General features: G+C 41.1%; 1 protein-coding gene across 1 annotated transcript; it reads right to left on the minus strand.

Annotated features, from left to right (window-relative positions):
• Window positions 1-1,069: 1,069 nt before the first annotated feature.
• On the minus strand, window positions 1,070-13,023 carry TNFRSF9 (TNF receptor superfamily member 9). The gene is made up of 8 exons (XM_019746678.3): window positions 12,887-13,023; window positions 11,994-12,179; window positions 11,141-11,248; window positions 10,612-10,749; window positions 10,110-10,176; window positions 8,701-8,831; window positions 8,089-8,223; window positions 1,070-2,739 (listed from the first exon to the last, which is right to left on the minus strand). Exons 2-8 carry the CDS (start codon window positions 12,094-12,096, stop codon window positions 2,651-2,653), a joined length of 771 nt encoding a protein of 256 aa, XP_019602237.3. The 5' UTR covers window positions 12,097-12,179; window positions 12,887-13,023; the 3' UTR covers window positions 1,070-2,650.
• Window positions 13,024-13,382: the final 359 nt, after the last annotated feature.

Genomic DNA, 13,382 nt, shown 5'->3' on the forward strand with positions numbered 1-13,382 from the left:
AATTACAAACAAAGCAGATCTTTATAACACATAAAAGTGGCCAATGATTTTTATTTAGATTATATTATTATTTAGATTAGATTATTTAGATTATATAAAGAACTTCTGTGAATCAATATGAGAAAGACAAACGAGCATTTTAAAAAATGAGCAAAAAACATGAGCAAGCATTACACGCGCGCACACACACACACACAGAGGTACACACACATACACGCACACACACATATACATACACACATACATACACGCACACATGCACACACGCGCACGCATGCACACTCGCACACACATACACATACATACACACACATACACATACACGCACACACACGCACACACACACATACACACATGCACACAAGTGGGATAAAAAGACTTTAATGACAGGATGCTCTTAGTAATCAAGGAAATGCAAAACAAGGCCACTGTGAGATGCTGTCTTAAATCCACTAGGATTGGCAAAATTAAGAGTGATGACACCAGAGGGTATGGAGGATGGGGATCAATGGGACACTTTAGACACCACTGACCAGAGCATACGTTAGAGCAACCACTTTGAAAAGCAAGCAGGCACCACAGCAGCCTTTTTTATTGTCCAGAAATATTTTCTACCCCTCCCTGTGTGGACATGATACTCTCTGCCCTCCTGATGCCCAGCTTGGCTGTGTGACTTTCTCTAAAAGTTAGAATCTAACCCACTGCATCTGAACGCCACCAATGTTCCAAGCAGAAGCTGCTCTCTCCACCTGAAGCCCAGGGGGAAATGACACGGGAGAGAGCCACAGCCAACCTGCAGTGGGTATCTAATGACAGCAGGAAATGCACCTCTGTTGTTTTGTGGTAATCCATTAAGATTTGGGGGGGGGGGGTCATTTGTTATTTCTGCATAACTAAGCATAACTTACTGATACGTGTACTAGCTCAGATGCCGTAAGATCCAGAAATTCCACCTTAAGAAAGTTTCCCCCAAGGCCTCCTTACACAGGAAACATTTAAAAGGACATGCATAACTATGTTCATAATTATAAAAAACCTGGAAGCAACCCACATGTCCTTTGCTAGAAAATGGATTGATAAATGATGGTATATTTGTAAAATTATACAGCAGTTAAAAACGAATGCATGCTAGCTACACACAGCAATGTGATGAGTCTTACAAATATAATTTTGAGTCAGTAAAGCAAGCTTCACACAGCACAATACCATTGTCAGAAAGCTCAAAAATAAAAAACCTCAATAAAATAGTTTTAGGGTACATAATTATATAATAAATGATTTTTTTTAAGCAAGGAAATAATAGATTTAACATTAATGAGAGAGGTTGGCTGGGTGTGGGAAGGTAGGCAGAAGATGAAGGGGAGAAGCAGTGCACAGATGGACGCTATGACCATGACTTCGCCCTGTAAAGGGTTAGACATTAAATAGTTCATGCTTTGTGGGCCTAGAGTCTCTTGTCATAACTATTCAACTCTACTGCTATAATGCAATGGCTGCTGTAGACAATATGTAAAAAACTGTGTTTTCCAATAAGACTTCATTTACCAACTCTGAAATTTGAGTTTCATATAATTGTACATGCCATGAGATATTGTCCTTTTGACTGTTTAAAACCATTTAAACATGTGAAAACTGTACTTAGCCCCGAGGCCATACAAAGGAGCCTGGCGTCTCAGATTTGACCCCGGGGAGTTTGGCAACTCCTTCCCCAGCTCTCTGTTTGGGCTCAGGGGTCTTCATTCCATGACTGCCTCATACCTGTTTCATGCATTAGTTTATGTGTATAAATATTATTTTAAAAGTCTTTAAGAATTAAAACGAAAAACGTAAGCCCTGGGCCAGCCAGTTAGCTCAGTTGGTTAGAGCGCAGTGTTCTTAACAGCAAGGTTGCCGGTTCGATCCCCGCATGGGCCCCTGTGAGCTGCGCCCTCCACAACTAAACTGAAACAACTACTTGATTTGGAACCGATGGGTCCTAGAAAAACACACTTAAAAAAAAAAAAAAAACTACATAAACCCTGGTTCGGATGGGAGTAGAACATAGGCAGAGCTGTGGGGCTGGAGAGAAACACAGGATATGTGAGGACATTTGAACTCTTTCCAAAACACTTGAGATTTTTTTGCTCTTGACTCAAAACTTGGGCACTGCTGTCATTCTCCCCTGACAATGGAGGAAGTCATTGTGTTGAATGACTGAACTAATGGAAAATTTGGTTGGGGATATTTCCCGCACCTTACGGCTTCTTGTAATATATTAGCATGCGTGAGTGCGTGCGTGCACACATGCACGCACGCACACACACACAATCTTGAACTGATTTTGATTATAACTTTAGCTGGACCATTGGTCTACATGATTAAATTTAAAATACAGTTCTCTTTGGATTTCAAAAAATCTAGCCCAAACCTGTCAAGCAGTATCTAGAAAATGTCCCTTTTACCACCAGCCAGCTCTGTCCCATCTTCTGTTCTGTCAAAAGTGGTACAATTTAAAAGGCCAACTCATCAGCATTTAGAAGAAGCTTGCGGGGGTTAACACTGGGTGTTATCTAGGATGGTGGTTTTCAGTGTAGAAAGATGAAAACAGGGTCATGTGTATTTGTCCTTTGATTCTTCTCAAGAGCGTCCCCACAGCTTTTTGGATTTCAGGTCAGAGTTCACATTCTCCTTCTTCTTCTTCCGGAAATCGGCAACTACAGGCATCTTCCTCTTGGGCAGTTCGTACTGGCTTCATAAATGCTAAAAAGTAATTTAAAAGATATTTATGTTTGGTTGTGTGTTTTAATCAATTAACATTCATTTTCTATAAATCACAGTCGGGGGACATCTCTAAGTAGCAGACATTCTCTACTTTCATGTGAACAACTCATCAGCAAGAGACATCATGGCAAGAGTGAACTTTTTCTCAGGGTTATTGGATTGAAGAGTGTTTTTCTTTTGACCAAATACTTTGATTGGTCCTGAAAAACTGTAGTCTTTATTTTGGACACTGGCTAAAAACAGTCTTGAGCATGAAACGCATTAAAATGGTCATGTCCCAAACATAACTGTAGTTTCAATGAGGGTTACTCAGATAACGCATTAGAGACTCTTTCACGTGAAGTGCTTATGGCACCAGGATGTTAAAGATACTCCTGCTACTGCCATCTATTAGTAAGTAAATGACTGATTTGTGCATTTGCTCCCAGGTTTTCTTTTATATGTGACTGTGAAATACGTGTGTTACTGCTGAGCAGCTTTTAATCCTGAGCAGATGTTTTTTATAGCTTTGATAAAGCAAAAGGCCTTACCCCAATTTTACATGCTTGTTACTAAAAAACAAAAAACAAAAACCTAAACCCAACAACTGCGCCATTTCCGAGAATTTATGAAAAACTGCTAAGACATTCAGAAACACCAGTAGGCTGTCACGTCCCAACCGATTGTATGAAGCCGGTAATACCCTGCTACTAAAACCAGACAAAGACCGTACTAGAAAATAAACCTACAGTCTAATATCTCTCATGAACATAGCTGTAAAAACTCTTAACAAGGTATCAGCAAATAGAATTCAGCAAGATATAAAAAGAATTATATACTATGAGCAAGTGGAGTTTAGTCCGGGGATGCAAGGGGGAATTCAGTATTCAAAAATGAATCTCTGAGATCCATCATCTTAACAAAATAAAGAAGAAAATTATATGATCATTTCAGTTGACGCAGAAAAAGCATTTGACAAAGCTCAATGCTCATTCATGATTTGAGGGGGGGAAGAATTCTCAGAAAGTTAGAAATACAGGAGGAGCTTCCTTGACTTGATAAAGAAGATCAACTGAAAAATCTGCAGGTTCCATCATACATCCTGGTGAAAAACTGAATGCTTTCCCCCCAAAATTAGAAGCAAGGGAAGGATAGTCACTCTCATCACTCTTATTCAGTGTAATACTGGACATTCTAGCCCATGCAGTAAGCCGAGAAAAAGAAATAGAAAGCATACAGACATGGAAAGAAAAAATAAAACTGTCCGTATTTGCAGATAGCATTATGGTCTATTTACAAAATCCCAAAACAAATCTACAAAATACTCCTAGAACTAATCAATGAGTTCAGCAAAAATCAGAGGCTACAAAATCAATCCACAAAAATCAATTATATGTCTATCTGGTAGCAATAAATGTGGGCAAACCAAAAATTTAGGATACAATACCACCTGCAGTTGTTTACAAAAATTGAAAGCAAAGCTTAAATTTAACAAAGCATGTACAGGACTTGTACGCTAAAATCTACAAAATGCTGATGAAATAAATCGAAGAAAATATAAATAAATGGAGAGACATACTATGTTCATGGATTGGAATACTTTACATAGGAAAGATGTCAATTCTCCCCAAATTGATGTGCAGTTTTAACACCATTGCTATCAGAATCCCAGCTGACTTTTTGTAGATACAGATAAGATTATCCTATAATGTAAATGGAATGCAAAGGAACGGGAATAACTAAACCAATTTTGAAAAAGAAGAATAATGTGGGAGGAACATTCTAACTTCTACCAATTTTAAGACTTGTTTTATAGCGACAACAAACACAACTGTGTGGTATTGGCAGAAGAATAAACATGTACATTAGTAGAACAGAAGACAGAAACCAGAAACAGCCCCCACACAAGTACAGCCAACCGATTTTTGACAAAGGCACAGAAGCAATTCAATGAAGGATAATGTTTTCAACAGATGGTGCTGGAACCATTGGACATCCATAGGGGGGAAAAAAAAACTGGATCTAAAACTCTCACACTTTAAACAAAACTTAACTGAAAATGAACCATAGATTTCAACGTAAAACCTTTAGAAGATAACATAGGAGGAAATCTAAATCTTTGTGACCTAGCACTTGGTGAAGCCATCTAAGATATGATTCCATAAATTAAAAAAAAAAAAAAAAGAATTGGCAAATTGGACTTCATCAAAATTTTTTTCTGCAAAAGACACTGTAAAGAGGATGAAAAGGCAAGCTACAGACTGGGAGAAAATACTTACAAACCACAAAGCTGACAAAGGACTTATATCTGGAAGATATAAAGAACTCTCAAAAGTCAACAGTAAAACAAACAAACAGTTCAATTGGAAAATAGGCAAAAGACATGAAGGACCATTTCACTGAAGAAGATATACAGATGGAAAATAAGTACATGAAAAGAGGTTCATGGGAAAGGGAAATTAACCCTTAGGGAAAGAAAGGAAAATTAAGACCACAAGGAGTTGTCACACTAGGTACCTATTACAACACATGAAGTAAGAAACCATGGCAACACAAAATCTTGGCAAGGGTGAGGAGAAACTGATCTCTCCTACAATGCTGGTGGAATGTGACATGTACAGTTCTCTGGAAAATAGTTTGGTGGTTTCTTAAAAACCTAAACATATACTCACCATAGGACCTAGCAATTGCACTCCTGGGCATTTATCTTAGAGACACAAAAACTTAAGTCCACACAAAAACCTGTACCTGATTATTCATAGCAGCTTTAAATGCAATAGTCAAAAACTGGAAACAGCCCAAATGTCTCTCAGTAGGTGAATGGTGAAACAAATTGGTACAACCACACCATGGAATACTAGTCAGCAATTAAAGAAAAAAAAGTGAAATATAGAAACACATAATGACCAGGATGGATCTCAATGGCATAAAACTGAGTGTAAAAAGCCAGTCTCCAAAGATCCATTTATATATTGTGTGATTCCATTTATATAACATTCTTGAAATGACAAACTTGTAAAGATGGAAAACAGATTCGTGGCTGCCAGGGGTTAAGGGTCGTAGGGGCAGAGGGAGTGGATGTGACATGACAGACTAGAAGGAGGAAGATCTTTGTGGTGATGGAATCGTCCTGTATTTTGACTGGACTGGTAGTTAGGACCAATCTACATTTGTTATAAAATGACACATAAGTATTTGCACACAATGCACTGTGCCAGTGGCATGGTTTTGACATTGTACTGTAGTTACAGAAAATGTAACCCATGAATGGCATATGACACTTCTCTGCACTCTTTACAACTTCCTGTGACTCTAATTATTTCAAAATAGAAAGTTTCTAAAAATGTCCTAAAAAACTTCTAAATAGAATATAGTTCCATTGCAACTCACTGATTACTCATAAATACTTTTGAAAATCATGACAATCAAACATCAAAGGTTCATGGGAAAAGATAAGGAACAAGGATTCCTAGAGATTAATAAGGAAAGGACAGACAACCTAATAGAAAAATGCACAAAAGACTTGATCAGGCACTTCGCAAAAGACAAAATCCCAATGGCTACTAGAACATGAAAAAATGTCTCATATCACTAGAAATCATGGAAATGCAAATTAAAACCACAGTGAAATCTATCCACCCACCAGATAGATAAAAATTAAGAAATCTGATAACACCAACTTATTGGAGTAAAAACCAGCAAGAATTGGAGTAAAAGGAACTCTTCATATGCTGCTGGGAAAGTGTAAATGAGGTCCCACTATTCTGGAAAAGATTTGGTATATCTACTAAGGACCAAACATATCCCAGCAATTTTGTTTCTAGGTTAAAAACAACCACAACACAGAAGCACGTACTTATCTATTACTGCTACTGAGATAAGCAGACAAAAACATTCAAACACCACTGTGTGTAATAGCCCTAAACTGGAAACAACCCAAGTGTCCCTCAGTATTGGAATGGATGGACAACTGATGGTATAGTCATTGGGTAGAAGAGTATTCAACAATGGAAATCAACTAAGGTAAACGCAACACTTGGATGAATCATCATGATACAATGTTGCATAAAAGAAGGAAAATACAGAATAGATACAGTGTGATTCCACTTGTATAAAGTTCACAAGCAGCCAAATTAAACTGTGCTGTTAGAAAGCAACACTATATAAAAGAGCAAGGAAATGAATACCATAAAAATCTAGATGTGGTTAGCGTGGGTGGTGAGGGACGGTTCATCGGGAAGGACATGCAGGAAGCCTTCTGGGGAGCAGACAACCTCTATTTCTTGACCCCGGTAGGGTGAGCAGGTGTTCATTTTACAATTTGTTCAACTTTACAAGCATGTGTTTTTTTCCTTGTATATTTCACAGTGTAAAGAGGTGTTATATTGTTTTCTAAAGAACCTTTATACAAATTAGTGCAGTGCAGCTGTGGATAAGACTTGACTAATAACTGAAACAGCCTCCAAATGGACCCCCTCAGTGTTAGGATGATGTTTCGGGTTACACTACAGCACTCTTGGAGCACTCCATCTATCCCTCTTATCATAGCCTGTATCTGTGGTTCTGGCCTCCAGGAAAACAAAACAAAGCCAAAAAAAAAAACCAACCAGGTTGCCCCACCTATAAACTTTTTTGATTAGATATTAATAGGTTTCGTTTAGTGAGTGCTGAGTCTTGCCAGGCACTTGACAGAGGCATGCCGAGTTCCATATGGAAACAGCATCTTGTTCAAGAAGGGAATCCATTATTGAAGTTTCTCATTGACTCCAGGTTGGTGCCATAATAATCCATGAGGTTCAGCCCACTTCAGTCTTCCTCTGAGTTCTCTACGCCTCCCCCTATTTCACGTCTGGCTCAGGTTAAGACGGTCAGTGCTCTCTGAGCAAACGTGATTTTCTGATTCCTCTTTGCCAGTGTCCTGTCTGCACAACTGACTGGCTGTGTGTGTGTGCATGTATCCACGACGGCAGCCTACTTAACTTGTCATTTTTCTAGACCCCTTAGCGGGGTCACATCCTGCTATTGCCAGCTTTCTCCCCCTCAGCTCTATTGACATTTGGGGCTTCATAACTCTTCGTTGTGGGGCTGGCCTGGGTGTCGTAGGGTGTGGAGCTGCGTCACTGACCACTCACTAGATGCCAGTAGCTCTCCCTCCCCAACCCCAGCTTGTGACGCTCAAGTGGTTTCCAGATGTTGTCGAATGTCCCCTGGGGGGCAAGCCTGCCTCTGCTCGATAACCACCATGCCATACTAATCTAGTTCCTATACCTTACAAGAAAGCCACCATCTTTCTCTTTCTACTGTAAAAAACCTTGCCACAAGGATCCAGTACATTTGTGTTAGTCTTACGTTGCTTGAATATGTACAGGAGTTTCTTTCTGCCCTGCTGGACCACAGAGAAATGAAGCGCCAGGAAGAACACCAGGAACAGCGTTGTTGTGGATGTCAGTGCAAGAAAGAAGACCAGGACCTGGGGGGTGTGACCTTGAAAAAAGAACAAAAGGAGAAACGCATGCAGCGGTGCAGTTTTACGAGTGTAGTACATGTATGTTTACATTTGTAAACCCCTGATCACACGGAGAAGTGGGGCCTTGGGCATCTCCAGCCAGCAAACCTAATAAACTTGCCTGGGTGTTAAGAAAACTGAAAAAAAACCAAAAAAAAAAGAAAGAAAAAAAAAACCACATTAATCATTTTCCCAGAGGCCTTCCCCTTTACTTGGCATTATCAAAGGTATAGTATCTGTTTGTACATCTCACCTTGCTCTGTTGACTAATGTATATCTCAGACTAAATGACAAACACCTCAAAAACTGGATGGGTCCTTTGATGCCAGGATAAAAGACGGGAGGTGCCTGCTGCAGGCAGAGGTGTAAGACCTCATGGTATTGGGGTGATTTAGATTCCAATGGAGACAACCATGACACAATCACAGTGATTTAACAGCCAACACACCAGCTACCTGGCTCTGTCGCAGGGATAGGCGTGGTGACAGAGGATGTCCCTGGAGAGAAGTCGGTTGAAGTTGGTCCACATACCACGTCTCTTTCCTTTGTTCCGTTTACAAGTACAGACTTTCCATCCAAAGAACAGCTTAGACAATCCAATGAAAAGAGTTCAAATAATCAATTCAGGTACAGATCAGTGTAATTAAAAACATTGACATTTTCCACCCAGTCAAGCAACCTAGTCACAGAGATTTGTGGTTCTGAGTTCATAGAGATATTCTGAAAATCCTCCACTTGACTGTCTGGCTTCCTCCAGCTTTGCCGCAGCTTTCACCGCTTTCCACAATTCATCCCTCCTCTACTCACCTAACGGAGCTCTTCTTTTTCCCCAGGCTGGGGGCTTTGTCCTGTGACAGCTCAGTTCAGACTGCTTTACCTGGTTAGTCTCTCACCTCCCCCTCCACCCCCATTCACTCCCCCACCCCATCCAACTTCTTAAGCAAATTGGACCATCTCTGGCACAAATGAAGGGCAGACAACTTAGCCTAAGGGTTAGGAGTTCCTAACCCTCTGATGTGTTCTCATCAGACACACCAGGCTTTGAGCCCTGGGTCTGGCCCTTAGCGGAATGACCTCGGGCAAGTTAGAAATCTCTCTAGGGTGCACAGGTGGCTCAGTTGGTTAGAGCGTGAGCTCTGGGCAGCAGGGCTGCTGGTTTGATTCCCATGTGGGCCAGTGAGCTGCGCCCTCCACAACTAGACTGAAGGACAACAATTTGGAGCTGATGGGCCCTGGAGAAACACACTGTTCCCCAATATTCCCCAGTAAAATTAAAATAATTTTTAAAAAAAGGTTTCCAAGTGCTTTTCCTTAATGCCTAAAGCGCTCTCGCTGTGTGGACAGATGACAGCCCGTCCGCAGGCGAGTACCTGTCCCCAGACCCCACTTTGAGTAGCTCTGGTCTGGGTCGCACAAGTCAACAGGAATATTCCCACGTACACAGCTGGCAGCTTCTACTACCTGTGAGGGTCATGTTTGCCCGTGTCCAGGCTATGTTTTGGTGGGTAGGATGTGTACTTTACTCTCTTTCTCAGTGCTGACCCTGCAGGCTTAAAGACGAGCTGATCAGTGAGGGCAGGTCAGAGGCAGCAGAGGGAGCAAAAGGAAAGAGAAGAACACCAGGGTGGTAACGAGGTTCAGTGGCAACTCGGGTCTATGCTCTGGGCATCATTTCTGGAGAAAATGCCCACTTTGCGTGTCGAGTCACTGTTACCCACGCTGTTCCCACTGTTCCCACGCTGCCGAATAGCACGTTATCCTATGTCTATACTTGCTAGATTTTTAAAAGCTTCAGTGATGACCTTCGTTGTCTTTAAAAAAGTTAACCCAGGTTGTTTTGTAAGGAAATGGAAATGATACATACTCTGTCCAAGGTCGACAGACGCCGTGTTTCTGATCATTAAATGTCCCCAAGTCACAGTCTTTACAACCTTGCGTAAAAATGAAAGCAATAATAAATAAAAACGGGAGAATTTTCATCATTTCACAACTTTCCCGGTGTTGAACATAAATCACATCATAAAGTCAGTCACTTAATTCAATCTACACAGATGGTTCCACCATTCTTGAAACAAAACCCCAACAAGACTGAAGTGTTTTTCTAATTGTACACAGTGTGGCATCTGTATGTATAGAAAGTATGAAAATGCATGGTCCTGGGGAATAACAAGTGTCGTGATTTCAAATTATTTCCACTGATTGAAAAATACTTGGTAAATATCATATATGTGACTCAGCAGTGCATGGCTTGGTACTTGAAGGGGCTACAAAGCTACATGTTATTTTATATTCAAAGGGCCAAGACCTCGCTGAGGACATGTGTCTAGTTAACAGACCTGTGCTAGACTGCAGGCGACCACACCTACCCTCTTTGGTTGGCTCTTGACCTCGTTTGCAGTCTTCTTCACACATGGCGCATCCCGCCCCCAGGCAGTGGAACCCTGAGACACACTCGCACTCGGCATTGCTGGTCGGGGAGCACGACTTCTTAGTCCTGAAAACACCTACAAAGCCCCCCAACATTACAGTACACTTGACCTCCAAATCCAAGAGGCAAATGTATGTTGTGCAATAAAAACCAGGCTCACTCTACTTATGATGGTCCCGGTGACCTTAGAGTATACAGTTTACTTGAAAAAACCCCAATAGAAGACATTTTTACATTTTGCTAATTAAAATTTTCTCTCTTGTCAAATGAATGTTTCCTCTAAAATTGAAAAAGCTCAATCCACAAGTAATTGTTATTACAGTCAGTAATTTTACTGGACCTGCCTCTTGACAGGGGAACCAGCATCTCTGACACTTAGGACTTTCAGTGGAGACCAGTACACTAGGGAATAAAAGCTTGTCTTCCCAACATGTCCCCAGGCGAAAAACACAGCGTTTAAATCCTACCTGCACACTGGCTGCATATGTCACAGGCCTTCTGTCCACTTGTGCTGGAGAAACTATTTGTAGGGCAGGGAATGCAAATCGGATCCTTGTTTTTCCCACAGAAAGTACCTAAAGAGGGGAGATTACAGCTGTACACGTTTGACAATGGACTGTTATCACCTGAAGCATGGTGAGGTTTACAAGGAAACTAGACTGTGAAACAATGATGAGTCTTCTAGGTGCCACAGTGATAGACCTTATTTTGCTGATTGACTTTTTAAAATTATACACTTGCAAGATTGTCCTCAGCCTAGTCACAGAATTCAGAGTAACAAAGTATAGCTATTGCAACAAAGAAATCCACAGAAAGAAAAAGGTTTCCTTTATCTAGCAAATGAAACAGAATGATTTCTCTTGATGGATCCAGGAGCTCAGCATGATGGGATTGAGGAAGAGCTCAATGTCCTTTAGGGGTACACTAAAACTTAAAGCTGGCTGCCTTTCCCCACTCTGTTCCCCCTGCTGCCTGCTGCTTATACCCTGCTGTCCCCCCAGATCAATCTCAGGTCCTCATACCCAAAGCTAATATTTACTGAGGTCCTGCCATGTGCCATGCACTGTGGTAAGCCCATCTCATGGTCCTCCCAGCAATTGTACAAAATCGGTTCTCTTTCTATCCCCAGATGACAAAGCTGGGGCACTAGAGTAAGCGGCATGGCTGTGTTCACATAGCTAAGCTGTAGCCTGCAAGGGATATTTGTAAATGAATGAATAAAAGGTCATTGAAACAGAGCCTGACGGCTCTGACTACCGGACTACCTGAACCATGTTTTCAACAGAACAGATCAAACACACATGTTCATTCGGTTCTTACCAGCTGGGCAGTTATGACAGGAGTCCTGCGTTGATCTCGTCCTCTTCAAACTCATGACCAACAGCACAATGGCCACCACATTGTAATAATAGCCACTTCCCATGATGAAATCTCGCGTGAACACACTACTAGCAGAGCAGATTCCGAAAGAATTTGAATCCAAGTGGCTGTTTCAGAGATACCACTCTGCAAAAGGTAAACATTTCCAAGAATGCGATGGTTTCTCCTTTCAGACTTACCTACATTTCAGCCATTACGTGTACAATGCCACGAGACCATCACTGAGGGTTTTTCAGGAACAATTAATGAAGGAGAATTGTGGGACAGGCAGCAAATTAACAGAAACTTCTATGAAGACAAGCACAACTAAACACACAGCTTGTGCATGTTTGCCAACGGCTAAGGGTTCACTTGCCAATATGTTTTGCTGAAATGCAGAAAAAACAATAGCAAGAATTTTGGGGACTTTCATGGCTACTTAGCATTAGCATCCAGGTTTCAACAATGCCAGTTACTTCCTGCTCCTGAAATATTAGTCCTTAAAAAGAATGTGTCAGTGGCATCTAACAGTTCAGCTCAATGAGAAGGGATCTCATTACTGCTATTTGTCTGAACAGCATGTGGAAATTTCAACACTTAACGCTCAAATGTTGAAACACCTCTCTGGCTCAACTCATTATCCCATTTTTCTTAACAGACACATATTTGCCCATTTTGAGATTTGAAGCTTGTAATAGTAACAAAACTAAGAAATTAAAAAAAAAACTCTCTTGATCTTTTTTTAATAGGCTCTGGAAGAGACGTTATCAGAAATTAGGAGGGAAAAAAGTCTAGAAAAGTACAAAGAAAACAAAGCTTCTATTACCCCATCTCGAGTCCCCAAAAGGACAAACCTTGAGATCTTAGCGCTGGTGAAAAACTTTCCACTTGATCTTCAAGCCTGATGTTTCTACAGTGAGAGTAGTTTGCAGGTTAGAAACACACACGCTTCAGTGGCTTGTGAGGGGGGGCGGGGCCTCGTGGGAAATCCCCAGCACTCTGCCATCACTGACCAAAAAATCTCCCCGTCCCCACTTAATAATGACATTTCAAATCATTTCTTGGAAGCTGTCATTACTGTGAGGACATTTCCTCAGACGCCTTTGGGAAAAGGATTTTGTCACTTTATGTGTTACTTGAAATACTTGAGATTTGACAGATGAACGTGTTCCAAATAAGGACCAGCCCTTGTGCCACACGGGGCCCCCTCCCTCTGTAATCGTGTTGCTGTCGCTGTCATTTGTGAGGCCAGCTGACGTACCAGGCATCCGGTAAGCACTTTCATGAACGCTGTCCTCAAAAGAAGCCAAGGAATTGATAGTACTATTCTTACTTTTTTTTTAATCATTG

This window comes from Rhinolophus sinicus, chromosome 14 (assembly GCF_057876585.1).
Source record: "Rhinolophus sinicus isolate RSI-liver-muscle chromosome 14, RSI-T2T, whole genome shotgun sequence".
NCBI classification, from domain to species: Eukaryota; Metazoa; Chordata; class Mammalia; order Chiroptera; family Rhinolophidae; genus Rhinolophus; species Rhinolophus sinicus.

Coding starts and splice junctions, on each gene's coding strand:
- TNFRSF9 (XM_019746678.3), bottom strand. CDS start 12,096: ATGGGAAGTGGCTATTATTACAATGTGGTGGCCATTGTGCTGTTGGTC. Junction 11,249..11,993: donor CTGTCATAACTGCCCAGCTG/GTAAGAACCGAA, acceptor TCCCCTCTTTAG/GTACTTTCTGTGGGAAAAAC. Junction 10,750..11,140: donor CATATGCAGCCAGTGTGCAG/GTAGGATTTAAA, acceptor GGGGCTTTGTAG/GTGTTTTCAGGACTAAGAAG.